The sequence below is a fragment of the Zingiber officinale genome, chromosome 10B (genome assembly GCF_018446385.1).
Source record: "Zingiber officinale cultivar Zhangliang chromosome 10B, Zo_v1.1, whole genome shotgun sequence".
Taxonomy (NCBI): Eukaryota; Viridiplantae; Streptophyta; class Magnoliopsida; order Zingiberales; family Zingiberaceae; genus Zingiber; species Zingiber officinale.
The window spans coordinates 82,317,438-82,343,300 of NC_056005.1; the positions used below are offsets into that span (position 1 = coordinate 82,317,438).

The 25,863-nt window shown below is 43.4% G+C and overlaps 3 protein-coding genes across 3 annotated transcripts; 1 reads left to right on the plus strand and 2 right to left on the minus strand.

Annotated features, from left to right (window-relative positions):
- Window positions 1-1,031: 1,031 nt before the first annotated feature.
- Window positions 1,032-2,601, minus strand: LOC122029224 (bax inhibitor 1-like). Its single transcript, XM_042588163.1, has 4 exons — window positions 2,377-2,601; window positions 2,032-2,175; window positions 1,859-1,950; window positions 1,032-1,080 (listed from the first exon to the last, which is right to left on the minus strand). Exons 1-4 carry the CDS (start codon window positions 2,584-2,586, stop codon window positions 1,032-1,034), a joined length of 495 nt encoding a protein of 164 aa, XP_042444097.1. The 5' UTR covers window positions 2,587-2,601.
- A 14,195-nt stretch (window positions 2,602-16,796) lies between these two features.
- LOC122029225 (alpha carbonic anhydrase 8-like) lies at window positions 16,797-17,222 on the plus strand. The gene has a single exon (XM_042588164.1). It carries the CDS (start codon window positions 16,797-16,799, stop codon window positions 17,220-17,222), a length of 426 nt encoding a protein of 141 aa, XP_042444098.1.
- A 3,813-nt stretch (window positions 17,223-21,035) lies between these two features.
- On the minus strand, window positions 21,036-22,465 carry LOC122030484 (2-oxoglutarate-dependent dioxygenase 19-like). Its single transcript, XM_042589704.1, has 4 exons — window positions 22,148-22,465; window positions 21,827-22,065; window positions 21,419-21,746; window positions 21,036-21,353 (listed from the first exon to the last, which is right to left on the minus strand). The coding sequence occupies exons 1-4, from the start codon at window positions 22,382-22,384 to the stop codon at window positions 21,090-21,092; spliced, it is 1,068 nt and encodes a 355-aa protein (XP_042445638.1). The 5' UTR covers window positions 22,385-22,465; the 3' UTR covers window positions 21,036-21,089.
- Between the last annotated feature and the right edge of the window lie 3,398 nt (window positions 22,466-25,863).

A 25,863-nucleotide genomic window follows, 5' to 3' on the forward strand; every position in this document is an offset into this window, starting at 1 on the left:
AAGTGGATGGAGATTAGGTTCATATGATGAACTAATTGGATTAGGTTCATATGATGCACCAAAGATTGGATTCAAATTAGACTTATTGAGTTAGACTCAATTAGATTCAATTGTTGAATGAGTCTAATTTAAATTTGATTCATTGAGTCAATTTATATTAATGAATTAAGATTCATTAAATTAAAATTGACTTGAATCAAAGGTTGGATTTAACTCAACAAGGAAGACAATTGGTCAAGTTTGACTTGACCAAGTAGAAGTTGAAACATCAAGTTTGACTTGATGTATTGCCACATCATAAGGATGACTCATCCTTGCCACATCACCTCCACCTCATGAGACATGCCACCTCATGGGGGTTACACCTTCCTCTTGGCTTTAATGTGGCCGGCCACATTAATGGGGAGGTTACATTGTGTGGCCGGCCACACACTAATGAGGAGGGGTTTTTCATTTGGTGTATTGATTGTGTGGTTATTGAATCTTCTTCTTCCTTGCTTCTTCCCTCTCTTGGATGGTGGTTGCCGTGACTTTTCATGGTGGAAGAAGGTGGGTGAGTGAGTTAATCCAAGAAGTCCAAGAAGAAAGGTAATATTTTAGAGGAGTGTATTGTATTCTCTTCTTTGCTTTCCTTTCTTCTTCCATTCCCATCCGAGAGCCCTAGAGAGAGTGCTAGCACACTTGGGGTCTTTCTTCTCCATCCTTGAGTGCTAGAGAGTACTCCTTGTTCGTGTGGATATCACTAGAGAAGTATCTATCTTGATACTTTGGAGATCCGACACGTACCTTGGACAAGCGGGATTTTTGCGAGGGCACGCATCGAAGGTAAAATGTTTTCTTTGTAGATCTACTATAGATCAAAGTATTAAAACTCGTACTCATGTTTTCCGAAAATTTTCCTTGCACGGATCTACGGCTTTGGGTGATTCGGGGTTTCCGCGACGCGAAAAGCGGTTTTCGCGGCCCGAAAAACCCAACAAGTTTAATAGAAATATCAACATGAGTATCAATCTAGCAGTGGCTTTCCCAACTCAAGATGTTGCTACTAAATCACTTGCTGTTAAAGGTTTCAGAAGAATTCTATATGTATAAAACATAACAATCATTGACAAATAGTTACAGTGTGACTGTTGATGCTAAGAATAAGAAACCAAAATTCTGTAATAGAAGACAACAACCCTATCCAATTCGGAACAAGTATCAAACAAAAAAGATAGCCTTAGCATAGACTATATATTACAAAATTCTAATAAGGTGCAAGTCGAGAATCCTCAGTAACTTGGGCATATATATATATATTTCAAATAATTCTTTGTTTTAAATAATCTTTTTCCCTTTTTTTCTTTGGTAATTTTTTCAAGTACAAGCTAACGTTAATTGGAGTTCAATGTTACTCTGTACAATCTTATAGGACATAACTTTTGTATGGATCTACTATAAAGACGAATTGAAGATGTCTGGTACAAGGACAATAATACCAAATTTTAATCATTGAACCACTTAAATTCAGCCAAACCATAACAATGTTACTACAAATTATCAAACTTCTAATGAGCACAAACACAGTTTTGGGAACTTGAACATTATAGTAGGCACTCTTTGCATGTACCACATTCAAGTAATACGCACCAAAAAAAGAAAAAGAGGGAAGGTAAATCCATTTGAATGTCTTTACCCATTATTTAACCTGTAGCAACTTATACAACTCACATAATTTACAACTAATCAGATATCTTGAGCGGGTCTAGCAACTTATCAGATATAAGTAAACTTGCTGCATACAAAGCAAAGGATTTCTTGAAAGGAAATAAATAAATAAATAATCAGGCTACATACACTAACAAATAAAAAAACGTACCTGGAGTCGAACTCAATGGCAAGCTCAATCAAAGGCCCAATGGAAGCCCCCTCAAAAGCAGATGCGGCCATCAGAAGCCCAAACCTCTTCTTCTGTTGCAAGAGAGAACAGATGAATAAAAGGAAAAAAAACATTTTTATCTTCTCTTCAGAAGATCACGAAGAAGAGCTCACCTCTTCATATGGAGGCATGGAAAGTAGACACATGATGCTACCAAAGCAACCCATCATCGTCAAAAATCCGCCAATGTTCATCAAAATGTGGAGATAAGCTCCAGCCGCTGATGCCGCGAGCGCGCAACATAGCGTCAAGTAAACCTGGATCACAACCCCAATCGAGAAGTCAGAAAACAGATCATAATTTCCCACAAGAACTAGAGCAAACCCTAAGAAACTAGAAAAGGGGGAAAAAAAAGGGGGAAATCACCAAATTAATTCGATATCGAAAGACACACAACCGATCTTTAAGACAACTATCAAATAAGGGGGACAAAGAGGGGAAAATGCGTCAATCTGTACCAGCATCATATGATTTTGAACATTCGAAGGGATCTGACCGAAATTTTTGAAGGAATTCCGAGTCCATCCGCCATGGGACTGAGATCGGGATTGGAAGAACGCATCCATCTCTCTCTCTTCTCTATCTCTCTCTCGGCGAACAACGAAAACAGATCGAAGTCTCCGGGCGAGGAGAGAAGGCGTGTTCTCCCTTCGCCCTTTATACGCCATGATGATTAAACGTTGGTTTCTTCTGGGAGCGTCTCGGGGGTTCGTGCGAGTAGCAAAACCTCCCTGTTTCTGTTGAAGAGTAGCAAAACCTCGTCCCTAATGTTGAGATCCTTCTTCCAGGCATGCATCACGGAAGCGTCGTTGACCGAGATGCAGGCAATGGTGTCCACGCCTTTGGCATGCAACTCCCCATCCTTTTCCACAAATCCAGGGAGGTGCTTTTGCGAGCACGTCGGCGTAAAGGCCTCGGGACGGTGAAGAAGATGGCTTTCTTGCTCTTGGTGAGATCAGAGATGGTGACGGTCTGGAGCTCCCCATCGGAGCCAAAGTAGGAGAGGTTGGCATCAGGAAGATTGTCTCCGACGGAGATGGTGGTTGTGACGACAGGGGCAGAGGCGGAAGAGGCGGGGGAAGAGGGAGGACCTACGAGTGTGCAGTCAGAGGTGTAGAGTGGTAGTGGAAACAGAGCGGTGGAAGCGGACGACAGAAGGGAGGAGGCGGGGCAAAGAATGGGCGACGAGTTTAGGTCTTGGAGAGGAAAGGAGAAGGGGCTTGGATCGAGAAGGTAAAGGGATGGAATACGGCGGCAAAAAATTTCGGGGAGAGGGAAAGAAAAAACACCGCAGCAAAAAATGGCGAAGGGGAAAAAGCGGTGAAAGAAGCGCACATAGACAACAATTTTTAAAAAACCGTTGTCGTAGCCTTTAAAAACCGTTGTCGTAGCCCCCAAAAAATATAAATAGACAACAGTTTTAAAAAACCGTTGTTATAGGCTAAAAAAATTACTAAAAGACAACGTTTTTTGTTAAAACCGTTGTTAAAAGGCAAAAAGACAACGATTTGGTATAAAACCGTTGTCGTTTGAGTGTTGTTAAATGAGGTTTTTCTTGTAGTGTGGACTTGAAAACCTTAGCGTTGGGCGAGCAATCAAACCAGGTGAGGAATGTTCTCTTTCCTTGACTTTGACTGCCACCTCATTTTGACTTTAATCGTCACGTTATCTTCTGAGTTCGTTTATTATTACCAATATCAGGCCCCTAATGTGGTTCGTCCCTTTACCATTCACTACTTCAAGTAAACTAAGCATAAAGGATGAGTTGTAAACCTCCTCGTCAGTGTAAGAATCACTAAGGAACTCGAAGAAATTCATTTCTACAAAATAGAGAATTAACATTGTAAAACACCTTAGATATATTACAAAAAGAGTGAATGCATAGAAGAGCCATGTTATTAGTTGGACCTTGACCGAATAACTTGAACAAGAAAATACCCATCAGTCCACCAAGAAGGTGAGCATCTCATTGGGAAGTTAGAACACTCGTCGGATTTCTAAGAAATGCAAACATATAAAATCATTTGGCATGTCATATATTTCTCTACTTGAGCTTTGCGAGTCCAGTGGAGGTAAATGGTAGAGCGAAATGTGTGAACCTCCCCCCATTGGGAAGTTAGCATCTATCTGTATTGGGATAAGTGAATCGTTTTTTATTCTATGGATTCCCTTGGCTCATAGACTTACCAAAATAGAGGAGATCAATTTATGATTGAAGTATACTTTTACGGGAAATTTTTTTTTCATCCTTAGTCATTTGACAGTCGGGTTATAAATTGATTTTATAATTTATTATTTTTCACATAATCTGGGAATGAATTGTGAGAAACACTTGAAGTGAACGTACTTACCTTTTGTTATAAAATGAATTTCCTTGGCTCATGTCAACCTCCTGATCAACTAGAGGGATGGTATCATAGAGAGTTTGATGAGATATGAAGAAAGAGTAAACAAGTCAGAATATGCTAGAAACTTAAGGCGACACAACCTAGAGGCTCACTAGATACCTTTGGGGGATAAAAAACAACTACAAGAGAAAAATCCAATAGCAAAAGAGAAGTTACCCGGGACCACGAGTAAAGACTAATGCAAGCCAAACAAAAATAAAAAGAAGACGAAGTCAAATGAAGACAATAGGGGAATCTTTTATAATCTCACAAGATCGTGAGAGAGAAGCCAAGGACAAGTTTATTTGCACATCGCTCAAAACATCACATTGCCAAGTGAAGCCATGTGTGGAGATCCTTTGGCGATGATAGGCCTCAATGTGTACCTAGTTAGGAGGAGCTTGTTGAATAAGTGTGAATGGAGAAGAGGTGGAAGAGAAGAAGCTCCATTGTGAATGAGACTTTAGTCCCACATTGGAAGTTTCAAGGCAAGTTTGTTGGTTTATATTGATTCACATGCATTGAGAATGTGAACAAATGCATAGGGAGAGACTCTCTCTCACGCGTCGGTGCGCAGGGGGGGTGCAAATCCAGGGCCTGGATTGCATTGAACCAAGTTGACTCGTGCACGAGCGCGACCTGCGCACACGAATGCCGGAACAACCAACATTTTGCCACGTTGAACTTTTTGTTGCTGTAAAACGGATACATTAATTTGAGATTAATGCAGAATAAAATCGGTCGAATAATAATGAGTGAAACGGTGGCCGTTTCGCTGTTCAGCTAATAATGACCATTAAGGTCATTAACACTGCCGTTGATCTGAGCTCCAACAAAAGCAAAGGTCCTCCTCCTCATTCCTCCTGCTCGGCAGAGCGCCCGTGATAGTGATCGGGTGTCACTCAGTTCGCCGTGACCACCAGTGCTTGGTGGAGTCCACGGTCAGATCGTTGTATCCTGGGAAACAGACCTCCCGAATAGGCCTCGAAGCACAGCCGGAGGTGGGGGCGAATCTGTTTCAAGGAAACTGCGAACTCGCAGGCCTCGATCAATCCTCCTGACCCACTGTTCGGCTGAGCTGCCGACCTGACCTGCTGTTCGGCTGAGCTGCCATCCTGACCTGCTGTTCGGTTGAGCTGCCGACCCGCCGAGCTAGTCTGCCGACCCGAGCTGCCGACCCGCCAAGCTGAGCTGCCGACCCGCCGAATTGAGCTGCCAACCCGCCGAGGCGGTCTGCAGACCCGCCGAGCTGGTCTGCCGACCTGAGCTGCTGACCTAACTTGCTGCTCGGACGATTTGCTAAAAATCAGCCCCTGCTGGCAACCTGAGATTATCAGCTCAGGTCATCTCAATTGTAAGTTGAATTTGAATTCGGTGTAATTTTAAATTCAGCTAAATACCCTATATATCTCCGGCTACAGATTGTTTGGTGTCCAACAATCTTGAAACAGATTCGATTCTGTTGAAATGGCCACGGAACTAACTATTGAGGTGCAACAGACTCAACACATTTAGGCCCCCTCCGCCCCGATTGGAACTGTGCCAATCAGTCATGGGGAAAGGCCAGAGAAGTTCAGTGGACTGAACTTCAAGAGGTGGCAGCAAAAGATGCTCTTCTACCTGACCACACTCAATCTGGCTCGGTTCTTGACCGAGGACCCTCCCAAGCGCACTGAGGATGCTGATGCGCAAACCATCAGTACAGTGGAGGCATGGACTCATTCTGAGTTCCTTTGTCGAAACTACATCCTCAACTGCCTTGCCGACTCGCTACACGCTGTGTATAGCATGAAGAGTACGGCTAAGGAACTGTGGGAGTCCCTAGACAAGAAATACAAGAGGAGGACGCAGGGGCAAAGAAGTTCATCGTGGGCAGATTCCTGGACTACAAGATAGTTGACTCCAAGACGGTGATCAGTCAAGTCCAGGAGCTTCAGGTGATCTTGCATGAGATCCACTCAGAAGGGATGGTTCTGAGTGAAACCTTCCAAGTGGCTGCTATCATCGAGAAGCTGCCTCCCGGCTGGAAGAACTTCAAGAACTACCTGAAGCACAAGCGAAAGGAGATGAATGTGGAGGAACTCATCGTTCGACTTCGCATCGAAGAAGACAACAAGAGTTCAGAGAGAAAGTTGTTCTCTCCGGCTACTGTCAAAGCCAACGTGGTCGAGCGCGGACAAAGCTCGAAACGGAAGAACCCTAAGTCTTCCAAGATGGGACCCAAAGAAAGCATCAGCAAGAAGAAATTCTCTGGGAAGTGCTTCAACTGTGACAAAGTGGGTCACAAATCTTCGGAGTGTAAACCAAGAAGAAGCAGGGAGGCCAACCCGAACGAGGGACCGAAATGGACGACACTGTGGTCTCCGAGTGAACCTCGACGGCTCAAACCCGCGAATGGTGGATCGACATCGAGCCACTCGACATGTCTCGCCGAACAAGAGTCGCCCACAACTTCAAGAAGTCACCGAGACAAACTGCTCATGGGGAACTCAGCAATCTCGGACATCACGGGCCAAGGAAAGGTGGTGTTGAGAAGATGGTGGCAATCGAACTCATCAACAATGTGCTGTATGTTCCGGAGATTCGGAAGAATCTAGTGTCCGGATCACTTCTGAGCAAGCATGGCTTTCGCATTGTTTTTGAGTCGGAGAGAGTTGTATTGTCCAAAAATGGGATGTTTGTAGGAAGAGGCTATGTATCTGATGGACTGTTTAAGCTCAATGTAATGGCCATTAGGCCCAAGATAAATAAAACTGAAAGCTCTTCCACTTATATGCTTGAGTCTTCGTGTTTGTGGCATGGTAGACTAGGACATATTAACTACGATGTATTGCGTAGATTAATAAACATGCAAAGCATACCTACATTCCACCTTGACCCAAAACACAAGTGTGAGATTTGTGTTGAAGCGAAAATGACAAGGTCATCCTTTCAACATATTGAAAGAAGTAACGAACCACTTGACCTAATCCACACTGACGTGTGCGATCTAAAAGGTACGCCAACGCGTGGTGGAAATAAATACTTCATCACTTTTGTAGATGATAACACAAAATATTGTTATGTGTATCTTCTTAAAAGTAAGGATGAAGCTATAGAGAAATTTGTTCTCTATAAGAACGAGGTTGAAAACCAGCTTAATAGAAAGATTAAGGTGGTTCGAAGTGACCGAGGCGGTGAATATGTGTCACCGTTCGCTGAGTTGTGTGCTGAACATGGGATCAGACATGAAACAACAGCTCCTTATACTTCTCAGCAAAACGGGGTTGCTGAGCGAAAGAATCGAACTCTTAAAGAGATGATGAACGCTCTTCTATTAAGTTCTGGATTGTCAGAGTTCATGTGGGGGGAAGCTGTGTTAACAGCTAATTACCTTTTAAATAAGGTGCCTCGGAAGAAAATAGATAAGAGCTCTTATGAGTTGTGGAATGGAAGACAACCGTCCTACAAATATTTACGAATGTGGGGGTGTCTTGCCAAAGTGTTGGTGCCTGATCCAAAAAGAATTAAGATAGGACCAAAGACTGTTGATTGCATATTTATTGGATATGCACATAACAGCAGTGCTTATCGATTTTGTGTGTATGAGTCACACATACCGGAGATACACAAGAACTCGATAATCGAATCAAGAAATGTCTCGTTCTTCGAGCATGTGTTTCCGTATAAGACCCGAGAGGATGCTAGCTCCTCAAAACGGGCAAACGAAACACAAGGCGAAGAAGATGATGATGATGAGGAACCCGTGGAGGTTGAGCCTAGACGGAGCAAAAGAGCTCGGGTAGAAAAATCCTATGGATCGGATTTTATCACTTTCATGTTGGAGAGTGAGCCCCGTAGTTACTCAGAAGCTGTAGGCTCTTCTGATGGACCTCACTGGAAAGAGGCAATTGCATCTGAGATAGAATCTATCTTGCAAAATCACACTTGGGAACTTGTGGATCTTCCTCCGGAAAGTAAACCACTAGGTTGCAAGTGGATTTTCAAGAAGAAAATGAAGTCAGATGGCACGATCGATAAATACAAGGCCAGATTGGTAATCAAAGGATACCGACAACGAGAATGCCTTGATTACTTCGATACATACTCTCCGGTATCGAGAATAACTTCCATTAGAGTATTGTTGGCTATAGCCGCTCTATGGAATCTCAAAATACATCAAATTGATGTAAAGACAGCTTTTCTAAACGGGGATTTAGAAGAGGAAATCTACATGGACCAACCTGAGGGGTTTTCTGTGCCAGGACAGAAAAACAAGGTATGTAGATTGGTGAAGTCATTATATGACTTGAAACAAGCGCCAAAGTAGTGACATGAGAAATTCGATGATGCCATGAAGGAATGTGGATTCAAGATCAATGAATGTGATAAATGTGTCTACATGAGAGCCACAGAGAGTGACTATGTCATCTTTTGCCTCTATGTAGATGACATACTTATCATTGGGAGTAATGATAAGATAATCAAATCCACAAAAGATATGTTGAACTCAAGATTTGACATGAAAGACATGGGCCTAGCTGATACTGCTTTGGCACGAACGCCGATATATACGAGTCAACATCTATCAAAAAATCGAGGTGAAAGTATCTCGCAGATAGAGTACTCTCAAGTGATTGGAAGTCTGATGTACTTGATGAGTTGTACTCGACCAGACTTGGCCTACGCAGTAAGCAAACTGAGTAGATACACGAGTAATCCCGGTGTTGAGCACTGGAAAGGGATAACAAGAGTACTGAGGTACTTGAGGTATACTCGTGAATATGGACTGCACTATACGAGATATCCTGCTGTAATCGAAGGATACAGCGATGCAAGTTGGATATCCGATATAAAAGACTCTAAGTCTACGAGTGGGTATGTCTTCACAGTCATTTCCTGGAAATCTTCTAAGCAAACCGTAATAACCAGATCCACGATGGAATCTGAGTTTGTAGCTCTTGACAAGTGCGGTGAAGAGGCTGAGTGGCTACGGCAATTCATAGAAGATATTCCACGATGGGCGAAATCGGTGCCGGCGATTTGCATACATTGCGATAGTCAATCAGCAATCGGTCGGGCATAGAGCCATCTGTATAATGGTAAGTCTAGACATATACGTCGTAGACATAATACCATTAGATAACTACTCTCAACTGGAGTTATCACTGTTGACTATGTGAAGTCAAAGGATAACCTAGTGGATCCGCTAACCAAAGGGTTAAATCGAGAGTTAGTTGCAAGCTCATCACAGGGAATGGGCTTGATGCCGTTGTCAGCGATCAGTGCAGAGGACACCCAACCTATGCTGACTGGAGATCCCAAAAACTAGGTTCAAAGGGACAACTAATCTGCACTGACTAAACACACTGTGGGGGGTAGCCCATTGAAACAGTGACTAGAGCAGGATAAGCTAATGAGCTTTTAATGATCAAAAAGAGTAGATGGTAACTCTTGAGGGATCACCTATGTGAGAAAGAAGTGGGGCCGCTTCGAAGAGAATTGGAGGCACAATTCTTAGAGCTTCTCACAGAACCAGGCGTGTTCATGGCCAAGAACGAACACACTCTTGAGAACTGAGTTGTATCAGGGAGAGTCTTGGGTGAGATTTGTCACTGCTTACACAGACGACAGTATAGTTCAAGGACATCATGTCTACTATCAGCCAGTAAGCAACCAGATCTTTACAAGGGAAGGTTCAAAGGGTAAACCCTACTTATCCTATACTTGACTCAACTGCTGAATGCTATCACATACCATATCTCCATTCATGTGGGGGATTGTTGAATAAGTGTGAATGGAGAAGAGGTGGAAGAGAAGAAGCTCCATTGTGAATGGGACTTTAGTCCCACATTGGAAGTTTCAAGGCAAGTTTGTTGGTTTATATTGATTCACATGCATTGAGGATGTGAACAAATGCATGGGGAGAGGCTCTCTCTCACGCGTGGGTGCGCAGGGGGGGTGCAAATCCAGGGCCCGTATTGCATTGAACCAAGTTGACTCGTGCGTGAGCGCGACCTGCGTACACGAATGCCGGACCGGTCAGGGCAAAAATTTGCCCAAGAAGAACAACCAACATTTTACCACGTTGAACTTTTTAAGGTCATTAACACTGCCGTTGATCTGAGCTCCTATATAAGGAGGCTGTGATCACAGGCAGAAAAGAAGAGAGAGCAACAAAAGCAAAGGTCCTCCTCCTCGTTCCCCTCTGTCGTGCAACTCCTGCTCGGCAGAGCGCCCGTGATAGTGATCGGGTGCCACTCAGTTCGCCGTGACCACCAGTGCTTGGTGGAGTCCACGGTCAGATCGTTGTATCCTGGGAAACAGACCTCCCGAATAGGCCTCGAAGCAGAGCCGGAGGTGGGGGCGAATCTGTTTCAAGGAAACTGCGAACTCGCAGGCCTCGATCAATCCTCCTGACCCACTGTTCGGCTGAGCTGCCGACCTGACCTGCTGTTCGGCTGAGCTGCCATCCTGACCTACTGTTCGGCTGAGCTGCCGACCCACCGAGCTGGTCTGCCGACGCGAGGTGCCGACCCGAGGTGCCGACCCGAGGTGCCGACCCGCCGAGTTGGTCTGCCGACCCGAGCTGCCGACCCGCCGAGCTGAGCTGCCGACCCGCCGAGCTGGTATGCCGACCCGAGCTGCCGACCCGCCGAACTGAGCTACCGACCCGCCGAGCTGGTCTGCCGACCCGCCGAGCTGGTTTGCCGACCCGAGCTGCTGACCTGACTTGCTGCTCAGACGATTTGCTCAAAACCAGCCCCTGCTGGCAGCCTGAGATTATCAGCTCAGGTCATCTCAATTGTAAGTTGAATTTGAATTCGGTGTAATTTTAAATTCAACTAAATACCCTATATATCTCCGGCTATATATTGTTTGGTGTCCAACAGAGCTTAATTTGTGTCCCACTCTAAAATCTCATTGCACTATCTTTAGAATTGTAAATGAGCTAAGTTGAACTAAGTTTATGGATAAGATAAATGAGACAAACCAAATTGAGTTTAAAATTGACTAAGCTATTGATTCGATTGTTCACATTGGGCTCCTTTTTTTAAAAAAAAAAAAAGTTTGACTTTGATACGAACTTAGTTTAAATTTATTTGTTTAGATGTTATTGAATTTTTAATTTAAACTTATTTGATTATTTAAAATTTTTATATTTTTAAACTTGTTCAGTTTGTTAGTGAGCTTGATATTGTAAGTTTGTTTCTTCATTTTAAGAGATTATTTATTTATTTAATAAAAGTCTTGTTGATAAATATGGGTCATAAATTTTGTTCTGACATTTTACAATATGTATTTATGAATATTAATGAGCTAAACATGCATTTAAATTTATCCATTGAATTTAATAAATTATCTATTAACTTTGTGCCTATTGAATGAATATAAAAATTTGCTCATAACAGTTTGACTCATTTACAACCCTATCTCAGTATAATATGTCCAATCTCATAATATTAGCATTTGGCAATGCTTAACATAAACCTTAAGACCTACAAATAACACATTGACTAAAGAAGTCTCCGCCCTTCTATTCCTTCTATTGTATGAAATGTCGGCCAAAAAGAGAAGCTCCATCGCAACCATCATCCTCACCTCTATAACCTACCTCTTTCTCGATCTCCCTTAGCACGACAACCCTAAAAAAAGACTTCAACGAGCATGTTGTCATATAAAGAATAACAGTGCTACTAAACATTAAAACACTACCTTTTTTTTTGCTCCCCCTTGTGATAAGAGATGAAATCCCCATCATTAGCATCCACTACATAATCTGTTCCCCCTCCTAATAATTCCAAGCATAATAAACAACACCACTAGCAACAGAACCTTCAACCCAAAGTGTAAACAACACTCTCAGAAAGCATATTCTTCATCATCATTCCCAACTGGACAACATTACTACACATTTAGCAGGCATATTATCATGTGCCCCTCAGAATTAAGAATCACACTGCAGCAACATTATGACAGCAAATAAAACAAATTTATCCACACAATTTCCATTAAATTAGTTAGCCATCACTATCTTGATTGCCACAATTACATATAGCCTTTTTATTATATCTTTGGCCTGCAAATTTTAAGCTTGATTAAGCTTCAAATCTACTTGAGTTAACTGAACATAAGATAAGAGTTGCAATTATTAAGGTTCACCTAAGTAGCAAGTTGCCTATAAATTTAAAGTCAAATTTTTAAGTCCATTTTAATATAGAAAAAGAAAAAAAAAATCAAAAGAGCACTGTTTTTTTAATCATCACATGAGCAACCCTCTTTTATGTTTTTATTAAAAGAACATCTCATCCCACCAATCCCTATAAAATAGTAAGTGTCTCTTAAGAACATTCACTACAAAAAAAAAAAAAAATAGGTTTACCGACGGAAATATCCGTCGGCCTTCCGTCGCTACATTACCATGCCGATGGATTTCCGACGGAATAATTTTAGTCGGTATAATATCCGCCGACCAACATTCCTAACTGAAACATAATTCCGTCGGTATTATATATCGACAGAAATTTAGTTTCTGTCGGTAGGAATACTGACAGAAATTAAACTCCGTCGGCAATGTTAAAACATGACACCTCACCACAAATTACGATATTTCCGACGGAACAGGCTGTTCCGTCGGGAACTCCCGATGGAATAGGTTGTTCCGTCAGGAAGTACCGACGGAACTACCAAATTCCGTCGGTAATTCCCGATGGAACAGCCTGTTCCGTCGGGAGTTCCCGACGGGATAGCCTATTTCGTCGGGAATTACCGACGGAATAGCTTGTTCCGTCGGAAATCCCGTCGTAGGCATATCGAAAATAAGTTTCGATAATTACCGACGGAAACGATTTCCGTCGGTATTCCGACGGGATATCAAAAAAAAAAATTCACAGATTCATTCTATTTACACGTTGTTCCCATATACATTTTCCAAATATATAAACAAACCATCACAATCGATGGTTTTATACAATCCACACAACAAATACAATTCACAACAAATATAATCTACATCAAATATAATCCACACACATATATCTATCATATTATAATCACAAACTAATAAAATCCACAAAAAATCATATTTCATACAATCCATAGCTAACCAAATCTACAGAATACATATTCCACACATATCCATATCTAAAATCGAGTTTACATAATACATACCGAACGAAAAATGTAGTCCAAATAATACGAGAACGCGAAATCATAAAGAAAATCCTGTAAAAAGGCAAATACAAAATGATGATGTATAAATAAACATTTTGCATATATATGTATTAAGAATTTTATATGAAATAATACCTGAACAAAAGTGAGCAAATGAAGTAGTGAAGAGTCAATATATAAATAAGACTGAACGTGACTCCTGAAACATATAGTAATAAAACCTTTAGAAATAAACATGTTATAATATCAAAACAGGCTCACGTTCTATATATATAATAAATAAAAAACTAAAGTGTAGCTGAACAAACCTCAAAAAAGTTAACGATCACCGTCTGATGGATCTTGAGTCTCCTGTGACTCAGAACCCTGTGATGTCTGGGTGAAAGAAGCCACGATCGCCCGCATTTGGGCCATGAGATCGTCATTACTCTTGTCACGTTCAGCTCTCTTCTTCTCCTCATCAGCCCTCCACTGATCCATATCAGTCATCCTCTGATCCATTGATTTCAGTTGAGACCGCAGTTCTTGATTTTCAAATCTTAAAGACTGCATCTCACTAGAAGAAGAGGAACTAGCACGACCTACTGGATTCCTCAAACGATCAAATGTCACTTTGGCCTGAGAGCCAAGGTTGTAGAGGGTGGAGTTTTTTGTCCTTCCACCGACAACATCATAATAAATCTCATTTAGATCGTCGGTGGATAAAGACTGTGACTCTCCACCCTCTGTTGATGGCTGAGATGCCTGAGCCACCCTTTCTGTCATTTGTTGCTGCATAAAAAATAATATAATATCCAATTTGATCTGTATTACTAATTACTAATCAAGATAGAAATGAACAAATGTAATAAAGTTAATTATCTTACATGTAGAGTTTGAGATCGAGAATCAACAAATGACCCATCCTTCTTCTTATGGGTCTTCAGAAAAATCTCCATGCATGTAGGCTGTCGGGCAAGCTCACGTTCCTACATTCAAAAAATTAGGGAAAAAATTAGAATGCTCAACAATACAAGGTTGGTAATAAATAAAAAATTTGTTACAAAATCTAATTTTAAATTATACTCACCAGATCCATGGTATGCTCAACAATAGATCTAGATCTTGCCGTATGCCGAGCGGTTCCGGTGCTCGGGCCACCTGGCTCTGTATTCCTATTTGCTTTTGCCTTTTCGGCATTAGCTTGCCACCTTTTTGCAGCCCAGGTGGCCGTCCATGCACTCCATATCGCCTCCGAAACATACGCAGGCCTAGTGCCCTTCTTTCTCATGTAATACATATGATCTCTGTAGAGTTTAGCACAGTAAGTATTCCATGTAGCTTTAAATTGGTCTTCTTGCCCGTCCACCCATGTCTATCTTTTCTGTAATTATAAGTTAAACATTTAGTTTAAATGATAACTCAACGTCATTCATACATTCCGGGTGACTTTTAGCAAAGTTCACAAACTGTTCAACTTTAGCAATAAAATCATCTCTGATAAATCCTTTTTCTAATCGATTGTACATCCAAGTTTTGTTCATAGACATTTTCACCTAAAACTAATATATTGAGAACTAAAAATTAACATAGATTAAGATACTAACACAAAGAAAACAAACGGACTATGTTATGTTATAAATTAACATACTAACATAACATATTTCTAAATTTAATAATGTTAAATGATATACAGTATGATTTAGTAAATTTTACTTGAAGATGTATAGGTCAACTGGAGAAGAGCAGCAAATGCTACTTGTTTACAAAATAAAAATATTTTAGCTAAAAAATTAAGACAATAATAACTTTCAAGTTGCTCGCAGCACCAGCAGCCAACCGCCGGCCGGCACAACCGCAATCAGCTAGCTGCCCGCCGACTAGCACATCCGCCAGCAGCCCGCTGGCGGCCGACGACAGTCGATACAGTCGCAGGCAGGCACAGGCGGCCGATGACAGCCGGCACAGCCGCAAGCAGGCGCAGGCGACCGCTGGCCGGCGCAGAAGGCTGCAGCCGGCCGCCACTGGTCGTTAGCGGGCGCAGAAGGCCGCAGGCGGCCGCCGCCGGCTGTTGGCGGTCGTAGAAGGCCGCAGGCGGCCGCCGCCGGCCGCCGGCTAGCTCAGAAGCCCGCTGGCGGCCGAAGGCGAACGTCGCCAGCCGCTGGCGGCCGCAAATATACGCTGCGGCCGAGGAAGCCCACTGCGGGCACGTGCCGCCGCTTGTGGGCGCGGGCCGGCGGCAACTGCCGATCGTCGGAAAAAAAAGGAAACAAAAACAAAACCTAACCTGCGATCGGGATCGAGAGAATGAAGAAGTGTCGGCCAGCCGCGCGCGTGAGGGAAACAGCGATCGAGGCTAGGGTTTTTTTAGGGAGTGTTGCCGACGGAATTCTTATTCCGTCGGTATACTTATTTTTTACCGACGGAATGAGATATTCCGTCGGTAAATTCCTTGGTTCACCGACGGAATTCAGATTTCCGTCGGTAACAATTAAGTATACCGACGGAATGACTCATTCCGTCGGTAAAAAATAAGTATACCTACGGAATAATAATTCCGTCGGTAGTCCCGTCGGAAATGTTGATTTTTTTTAGTGATTATTTGATATTATTATCTCTTGTCACACATGTTAAATTTTGAATCAATCGGTCAGTTGCATGAACATGACAAGTCTACATTATATCAACTCTAATTTCATAGTTGCTACAAGGTAAATACCGTTGAACAAGATAATTTTAAGTTGTAGTAGTTACAGTTTGTACCTGCTATAACTTGAATATTATTGAATAGGATAAGTCTAAGTTGTACTAGCACTGGTTTCGTATATGTTATAATATAAATATTATGTGAACATGTCAAATTTACACTTTAACAGCTAAAAAATCTTAAATACTATAACATGATTTTTTTTTAACAGATTAAGTATACATTTTAGTAGCTATTAAATTATATAATTACAATTAATAGCTATTAAATTATAATTGCTCCCATATAACATATATATTGTTGAACATGTTAAGTCTACCCAAATTATTTAGGGTTTAAATTTGAAACACCTATCAAAATTTTGAAACGAAATCAGTTTATCAAAAAATAATTAAACAGTATACAGTAATGTAATTATAAAAGGGCTAATGGGTGGGACTCACCTAGGAAATTCCTTAAAAATAAAAAACACTCCCTTTCATTATTGCCCATTTTAATATGAAATTAATAAATAAACAGATAAATGAATAAAGTATTCTGCCTTTGGAGCTTGGAGCTTTATATAGTTGCCTCTGTGCATGTGTTTTCTCCAGTCGCAGCTCTCTCTCTCTCTCTCTCTCTCTCTCTCTCTCTCTCCTCCAGGCTGGCCGTCATGGAGTTCTCCGGCGTTCGCCTCCCCCTGCTCGTGGCGGCGCTGGCGATCCTGTTCGCTGTCTCTGCCGCGCAGGCCCCTGGCCCAGCGCCCATCGGACCGCCCACCCCCTCGCCCGCTCCTCCCACTCCGGCACCGTCGCCTCCCCCCACCCTCCCCCCGCCCACCCCGGCCCCGGCGCCCGTGACCCCGGCGCCTGCCCCCACCTTACCGACTCCAGCTCCGACGACGCCAGCACCCGAAGCCCCCTCCCTCTCCCCTCCCTCCCCCACCCCCACCGGCGGCAATTCCCCTGCCCCGGCCATTGAACCTCCCCCTCCGACCACCAATGCTGCCACCACGCGCCGCACCGCGGGATGGGACTCCGCCGCCTTCGTTGCCTTCGTCGCCTCCGCCGCCGCCGCCGCAGTCGCCTATGCGCTCTAGGACGAGTTAATTAATTAACTAATGCTTCTGTTGCTGATCGATCAATTTAAATTCTTGGTGGTATAAATAATTCGTCGTCCCTATCGCTTGTTTCTTTTTCTTTTGGCTTTTCTTTCTGCGTGTGTGTTAAAAATAATGATAATAATTCTTCTACTGTATATCCATAACTTTCATGTAAGAGTGGTTTCATGCTCGCTCATGTATCTGTACATAATAAATTCTTTTTGCTCGGGCACGATGATGCCATGGTAAAAAGTAGGATGACATTCGATATAACAACCAGGGTTTAAAATTCATACGTCTTCAACTACAAAAATGCTGTAATATTTTTTGTCCAAGCTTGGGATTTAATTGCGTTTCTAAGACAAAATATGTTTTTCCCAAGAATTTTTAACTTCAAATACATGAAGTTTTTATCAATATGGGATTTTAAAGAAAGATTGGACTATATTGATTCGGTTATAGTATTGTAAAAGATTATTTTAGCTATTTAAATATGTGATTAGGTCACACAATAATAATTTTAATTTTACCATTACTAGAGTCATTTCCGATTATTAATTCGAAGTAGTCTATATAAAATATCATTAAGAATTATATTAGTTTAGCAGCGATTTTAATAAATGGGTGTTTCAAAGTGTATTGGGAGAGAAGAGAAGAACCAATTCGCTTGTTCGCATGGTAATAATGCAGGATAAGAATATTCCTCCTGAATGGGGAGGCAAGCAGCCATGATAAATGATGGTTTCTTTTTGGCATCTTTTTTTTGTTCTTGTTGCTTTAAGTTGCTTTTGCTTGGCATATTTCAAGAGGCAGTTGAGAAAGAAAGCCAGAGTCCTATTCCTATTTCTCACTCACTTTGTCCTTTGGAGAACTTTTTCTCTCTCTCTTTTTTTAATAATCTAGGTGATGGGATGATGATAAGAGGCTCTAACTTCCTATCACGATGAAAATCAAAGGAGATCAAAGTCAAGACGGTCAACGTGTATAAGGCATCAGCTGATCAGGCAAAGCATACCCCGATCAGAAAGGGAAAGGCCCGATCAGAAAGGGAAAGACCCAATCCGATATCATCTCTGACTCGGCCATGAGCCGAGCACCCGACACTCAAATAAGAGGATGACAAAAGGAGTAGTATGCAAAAACTAGGCCGAGCGGCTCTTCCGCTCAGCCTAGCAGCAGACTTGACATCAGCCAAGCATGCGGACAGTGGACTTCCGGGCGAACGACTATCCTGCTTGGCCCAGCAACAGAGCACGCGGACAGTGGACTTTCGGTCGAGCGGCTATCCCGCTTGACCTAGCAACGGAACATGCAAACAATGGAATTCCGGTCGAGCGGCTATCTCGCTCGGCCCAGCAGCAGATAACGCACGGACGACAGAATTCCGGCCGAGCAGTTATTCCGTTCAACCAAGTAACAGACACAACAGGCTATCTTTTGACATCCTTTTGGGAGCTAGTGCCGCTAACAAGCGTCATGGTCAGACAGAGGATCATACGACGAAAGCTTCCACCGTCACTTCAGAGATATGTTCGGCATGTTAAGGTACCGTGTCAAAGACACTTTATTGACGAATCTTTTCTGGAAAAACTTGGGGACGCATGCCGACCTTGGGAAGCGTGCACACACGCTACAGGAGCTCTATATAAAGGGGGTCCAAGCATCGGCGAAGGTATGCAATATTTTACTATTGCGCTACAATTTTCTCGTTGCTCCGCTCTTTGCTTCTTCTTCATCGGAGACTGACTTGAGCGTCGGATGGTCATCGCCAGGGACCCTTTCCTTGGCTTGGCACTGACATCACTTGTGTTGTAGGTCAAAGTGAAGGCCACAGGAGGTCAGCGGGAGCGCCACATCCCCAGTATCCATCTCATCGACTTTTGGATAGGATCATATTTGGTGTTGTCTGTGGGAAGGTAACTTGCATTCATGCCAAGAAGATGGAGGACGCTGGACGACTAACCACCGTGACGCTCATCTAAGAAGGGCTCGACATGCTCGTGCAAGCCCGAGTGGCAAAAATGATCAAGCAACAACAACAACAACAAGCGTTAGCCGATCGGCTAACGCAGCAGCCCGCGACATCAGCAGCAGCATGAGCGAGGCATGAAGATCGAGCGGAACATCTCTCTGTGTGGGGACATAATAGAAGGCCGACCGACACTCTAAGGGAAGCGCCGCCCGCGCCAATCCTTCCATCACGTCTTATTCCAAACCCCCTCAGAGATAACCTAGGCAAACCAAGAGAGGGGATCATCCTCGGATGACGCTCCCGTTCGAGACACATGAAAAGGAAACGCACCCCAAGGCATTGCATCGCTTGAATGGATCAACCGACAATTCTCCGAGGAAATCTTGCAAGACCCCCTGCCGAGGTATTATACTCCATTGGCGATCAGAGAGTACAACGTGTCAACTGATCCAGACGATCATCTGGATAAATTTGATAATGCGGCCACACTTCACCAGTACACAGATGGGGTGAAGTATCAGTATTCCTCACAACCCTCTCCGAGTCGGCGCAGAGATGGTTTCGAAGACTACCAGACGGATATATACGCAGTTTCAAAGACTTCTGTGCTGCCTTCTTACATCAGTTCGCTAGCAGTCGACGCTATCAGAAGACTAACGTCAGCCACTTTTCCATGAAGCAAGGGTTGAAGGAAACACTCGGAGCCTACATCCAACGCTTCAATAAGGTGGCCATGGATATCCCATCCATTTCATCCAAGACCATGATGAACGCCTTCACCCAAGGGCTCGTCGAGGGAGAATTCTTCCGATCGGTTATCAGGAAGCCGCCTAGGGACTTCGACCACCTGCTTAGAAAGGCCAACGAGTATATAAATGTGGAAGAAAAACCACCAATCATATCTCAGTTTCTGCTCTCGACACTTCCTTGGCTCAGCCTCAAATCCTGACAACCCTTATGGATCAATCTCAAGTCCTTGTACCAGCTCTCAGTCTTGGCTCTTGATCTGGACACTTTCCTTGGCTCAAATCCAAGTCTTTGGTTCAAATTCAAGTCCCAGCATTATCTCTCAGTCTCAGTTTCAACTACCAACTCCATTTCAGTTTCGGCAACAAACTTCATCTCAATCTCAACAACAAGCTCCTTCTCAATCTTGGTGATAAACTCTCTCATCTTTGCGGCAGACTCTCTCTCAGTCTTAGCAACAGACTCCATTTTAGTCTCAGCAACAAACTCCCTCTTAGTTCTTGCTGCCACCATTGGCACCATCTCTGTCTCAGCCTTATTCACTAACACCCTCTCTCTGCATTGAATTTCAACATCGTCTCAATCTTGATTTCAGATATTAACTTTGTCTATTCTCAAGGTCACTCCACATTGACCTCAATTTTTTCATTCTCAAGACAGACTTATGCCCTATATGAGCTCGCTATCAGTAACTACAAATATTATAGAACGCGTGACATCCTAATAATAGAGAAGCAGTAATAAAGTTATCAAATTCAGTCTCCTAAACTCCTAGATGTTCTCCTACAAATACATGGTGTTAGATAAATGAAGCAGCAACTAATGACGGTCAGATTTAGTCCCCTCACTAGCTCATATAATAATGATATTTCAATTGTCATGGAGACTCTCGAAATCTTATACTAAGTTCTACTCTCCCTCTCCATTCTCTTCTTTTTCTCACATATCATCCTAAGTAAACCTTAACTTGAGCGTTGGAATAAATCTATGATTCATCCCATGGCTAGTCTAACTCTCTTTTGAAGTGTATCTTAAGCTGTTTCATTTCAATCATCAATATTCTTGGGAGAAAGAATGTGTCAACAACTTCATTGACCGATAATTTGACCATCCATTTATTTGATCAGAAGCATTGTTACTACAAGTCAAATTACATCTTCATGATCTCTACATCGCAGTAGTTCCAACACAGCCTTCTCTTTGAGCTGATTCCCCTGTTGGTACTCCAGAAACTGCCTGTAGCTCCATCCCCTGTACATGGCCGGCCTCTCCGAGCTAACCAGAGCAGCCACCGGCTCCACCACCGTGTCCAGGGAAGGCCCCACGACCGTCAGCACCGACACCCTTGTGCTCTTGCCGTTGGCCATGGCTCGGTGCAGCGCGCTCTTGTATCTCCCATTGGTAACAATCTGCACCTTTTCACTGATCAGTGCTCCATTTAATAACAGAAACAGAGGTACGTATATAGTTCGACCTGCATGTGATCGCCGGCGTTCACGAGGAAGGAGCCGGGGAGGGGTTTGACGTGGACCCACTTGCCTCCGTGCTCGACGTTGAGGCCGTCGACACCGTTCTGGTGGAGGAGCGTGAGCAGGCCATGGTCGGAGTGCGGAGGAAGGCCGAAGACGAGCTCTGGCTGTGGGCAGGGAGGGTACAAGTTGGCAACGAAGAGTTGGAAGCATGAGTCGAGCTTCAAGGCCTTGTTCATGTCGTTCTCTTCCAACTCCAAGCTTTCCCATATGCCTTTGAGCAGCTCCATGCCCACTCTCCTCGTGCAAGTCGCGTAATCGCGTAATACATCGCTGAAACAGAGTAAAAAATTGCCAAATTGGATCGTTTTCAGTGCTGTAATCGAAATCAGCATGGCTTCGGAATTAACCACCTGAAACAAAGTGGCTTCGCCGGAGAATGGAAGTCCGGGTGCACGGCCAGCTTGAGGAAGTCTCTCCAATACCGGACGCCGACCTCCGCCTTGGGGTTGAAGCTGGTGCCGTATCGGATGGGATCCAAGACAGTTTCTCCGCGGAGCTCCGCCTTGTCCTCTTCCTCCAGGTCAAAGAACTTATTGGCCTCCTCCAGCATCGCCTGCCGCAGCCCCTCTGGCACGCCATGATTGACCACCTGCAATTAATATCCGGTTAAAGATGCATGCGTGAATTACGCTACGCTACGGAGATTCATTGACGACGCGGAAAGTGCGTGCCATGAAGAAGCCCCAGTCTTGGCAGGCTCGGCCGAGCCGTTGGACCATGCGAGCGCGTTCGCGGGGAGTTGCTCCGGTGAGGAGGGAGAGGTCGATGGTCGGGATTTGGGGCTCGAGAGTGGCGTCGACGTCGGAGGGGGCGGCGGGATCTCGAGAGGCGTATAATTGGAGAGGGAGGGAGGAGAAGGCGCCGGAATCGGAGAGTTGTTTAACGGAGTTTGGGAGATCTGCGGCCATGAGAGAGGGATGGGGCTTGCTTGCCGGTGGCTTAGTGGGTGAAGTTTGAGGTGTCACTGCCACAGCCACTTCCCACTTGAACAGATTATGAATTGAATTCGGCTTTTTTTTTCAGATATTATTTAAAGAATTTTAAATAAAAAAAAGTAATCTATGCGTCTCGGGTTTATCCGTTTAGCAGATGAAACCAAAATCAAATTGAAGTATCTCAATTAAAAGTATAAATTAAATTTAAAAAAAAACTAATTTAATTTGATGATCTAGTTATTATCAAATATACATAATAATTTAATTTGATGATCATATAAAATACTAAAAATAATTGAGAGTAACACCCTATATATTTATAATTTTTCATAATTAATTTAGCTAATTGATATATTATATGATATGAGTTATAGTGAGTGAATCTAAAAGATGACATGATGGTTAAAGTCAAGATGATATAGTGGTCAAAATCAGAATAGAGAAGTATTCTCCATCTAATTCTGTGGATCACCCAACATCAAAGTTCTCGGATACTATCCGAAAGGCTCCAAGGCAGGACGCTCGGATAGGGCCGACCAACCATAAAGTTGGCCGATCAAAAGAATTCTAGTATTTTACTTTGGAATTCAAGAATTAATGTAGCTGATCGGTCAAATAGTCGGTCGAGTCCAGGGGAGACTGGCCGGATGAAAGAATGATCGGGCTCTAAACACTCGAGCCCTCTAAAACCTCTTTATACTCGATCGACCGGATAAAGGTCAGTCAAAAGTAAGACTCTCCCTGTACACTCGGTCGGGCAAAGACCGGGTTGGCTTAAAGGCACTTAGTCTCACAAAGTTGTTAATATATGATCGATCAAATAAAGGTCGGTTGAGAGTAAGACTCTTCATGTACGCCCGATCGGGCAAACACCGAGTAAGCTTAAAAGCACTTAGCCCCACAAAGATGTTAATATATGATCGGTCAGATAAAGGCCGGTCAAACGTAAGTCTCTCTGTGTACGCTTGCAGAGCAAGGACAGGGCAGGCTTAAAGGCACTTAGCCCCACAAAGTTGTTAATATACGATCGGTCAGATAAAGATCGGTTAAAAGTAAGACTCTCTGTGTACGCCAAGTCGAGCAAAGATCGGGCAGGCTTAAACTCACTTAAACCCATAAAGCTATTAATATATGATTGGTCAGATAAAGGTTGGTTAAACATAAGACTCTCTGTGTATGTCCGGCCAGGCAAAGATTGGGTGAGCTTAAAGGCACTTATCCCCACAAAGATGTTAATATATGATCGATCATATAAAGACCGATCAAACATAAGGCTCTCTGTGTAAGTCTGACCCGGTAAAGACTGGGTGAGCTTAAAGATACTTATCCTTAGGAGATTCTACATTTATAGTTGGTTGAGCAGAGGTCGATCAGGTTTAAAATCACTTGATGTCATATTTGTTTGAGCAATCTATGTGACCCTACATTTTAATGTTTGGGCAAAGGTTTAAGTTAGGTTTATTCTTCTATTTGATATACATTGTGAGTGTGCAGGATACAGATATAACAAGAAAAAGTCCAAGTGTGATCTTAGCAAAGGTGAAAGTCCAAGTGAAATCTTGGCAGTGTAAGTCCAAGCATGCAATCTTGGCAACGTAAGTCTAAGTGTAACTTAGCAATGGTTGAAGTCTCGGAGATGAGGAGTCTCTTGGCAAAGGAAGACCCAACAACAAGAACAAGACTGAAAGAAGCTCCAGACGGCAAGGCGTAAAGGATGGGGAGGCACCCAAGGGATGCGAAGCTGATGGAGGAGGCTAGAAGGCTAGGTCTAGGATGGTTAGGTGAGGACAAGTGATGAGTGAATGTACTCGGGGGTCAAATCCTAGGATTAGGATTTAACCAATTGACTGGGGCAGGGCATAAATATTTCTGTGTTTGCCGATTGCGAAAATAATCGTTTGGTACTATAGCAATCAATCATTACTGTAGTAGCTAACCTTTACTGTAGTAGCTACTGTAGCAGTTGATTTGTACACTGTAACAATCAACTGGTCTACTATAGAAGTCAACTGGTATCGAGTCATTGGCTTGTAATGGTCAAATTCCACTTAGGACTAGTTGATTACTGTCTTTACTAGTCTACCGATGGCAAGAAACACAGCTAAGTGTTTCCTTCCGAGCTCTATTTAATAGAGCTCAGGGTGCCTGGCCATGGTTGATGAAATAGAGGTGGTTAACCCCTATTAGTAGTCTTCCAAGTGCCTTAGCATCCCAAGCATGCTTGTGCGAGTTGTGGTGAGGTTTCTCAACCCACAAGGAGATACGTGAAATAGCCGAAGGTTTTACCGGGAGTCATCTACCGATGGATTAGGATCATCTACCTTATGAACAATCGTGGAGTAGGAGCCCTAATCTCTTAACTACATTTGCAACGTGTTAGAGGTTTGATTGTCTTGTTTATTGCCTCTAGGTTTTAGCTTTCATCTATTAGTTTGTTTTATATTTTCGTTGTGCACTAACAAGCGTAGGAAGTGAAAAAGTGGGTGATCGGCTATTCACCCCCATCTAGCCGGACGTCAAGGTCTCAACAAGTGGTATAAAGTGGGTCACTCTTCTACGGACTAATCACTAAGGGAGCAAAGCACTAGAGGAAGATGGAGTCCGAAGGACCTCTTGTAGGACCGTTAGATTCGATAGAGGGGGGGGGGGTGAATATCGATTCGAAAAAGACGAGTATAAACGCAGCGGAAAAATAAAGTGGACACAGATGTTTTTACTTCGTTCGGAGCCTGTGACGACTCCTACTCGAAGGCCCGTGGTCCTTGACCACTTTCGTTGGGCAATCACTAACAAGTCGAAATATGATTACAGAATAAGTACAGGAAATGCTAGTAATAATAAAGCAATACCGACAAAGAAAAATTAAATAAACACCGGAGGAGCACTTTTGTCGGAGCGTTGTTGACGTCGCACTTGAACGTCGAGCAGCAAGACCAGCAGTAGAAGAGTTCTCGGTAAAAAATTAATTTCTGAAGCTCCTGCCTGGGGCTTCTTTTATATGCTGTTCCGGGCGCCTGGATCCCTTCCGGGCGCCTGGAGTGTGACGTAACTGCTCAAACCAAGATGGCGCTCGGACCACCTTGTTCCAGAAAGACTCATTTTTCCTGCACAACAAAGTTAGTCCGAGGCAAATATACATCCTGTAAAACAAATTGTTAGCACAGTTAAAGTTCAACAGATGGATAAAGAGAGTATGACTTAGATTCTGTCTTTCCGAGACCGGAATCTAGTCACGATCTCGACTTAGACATCCGAAATGGATCTAAACCGGATCGACGCCTAATGTCCCTTCCGAACGGCCCCTCACACCACTCCCTCCGGACTTACCTCACTTACCGCCAGACGTCCGGCCAGCCCGTCCGACTTCTCGCCAAGCGTCCGGTCAGCCCGTCGACCCGCTTGGACTTCTCGCCAGCTATCCGGTCAGCCTGTCGACCTAGCTGGACTTCTCG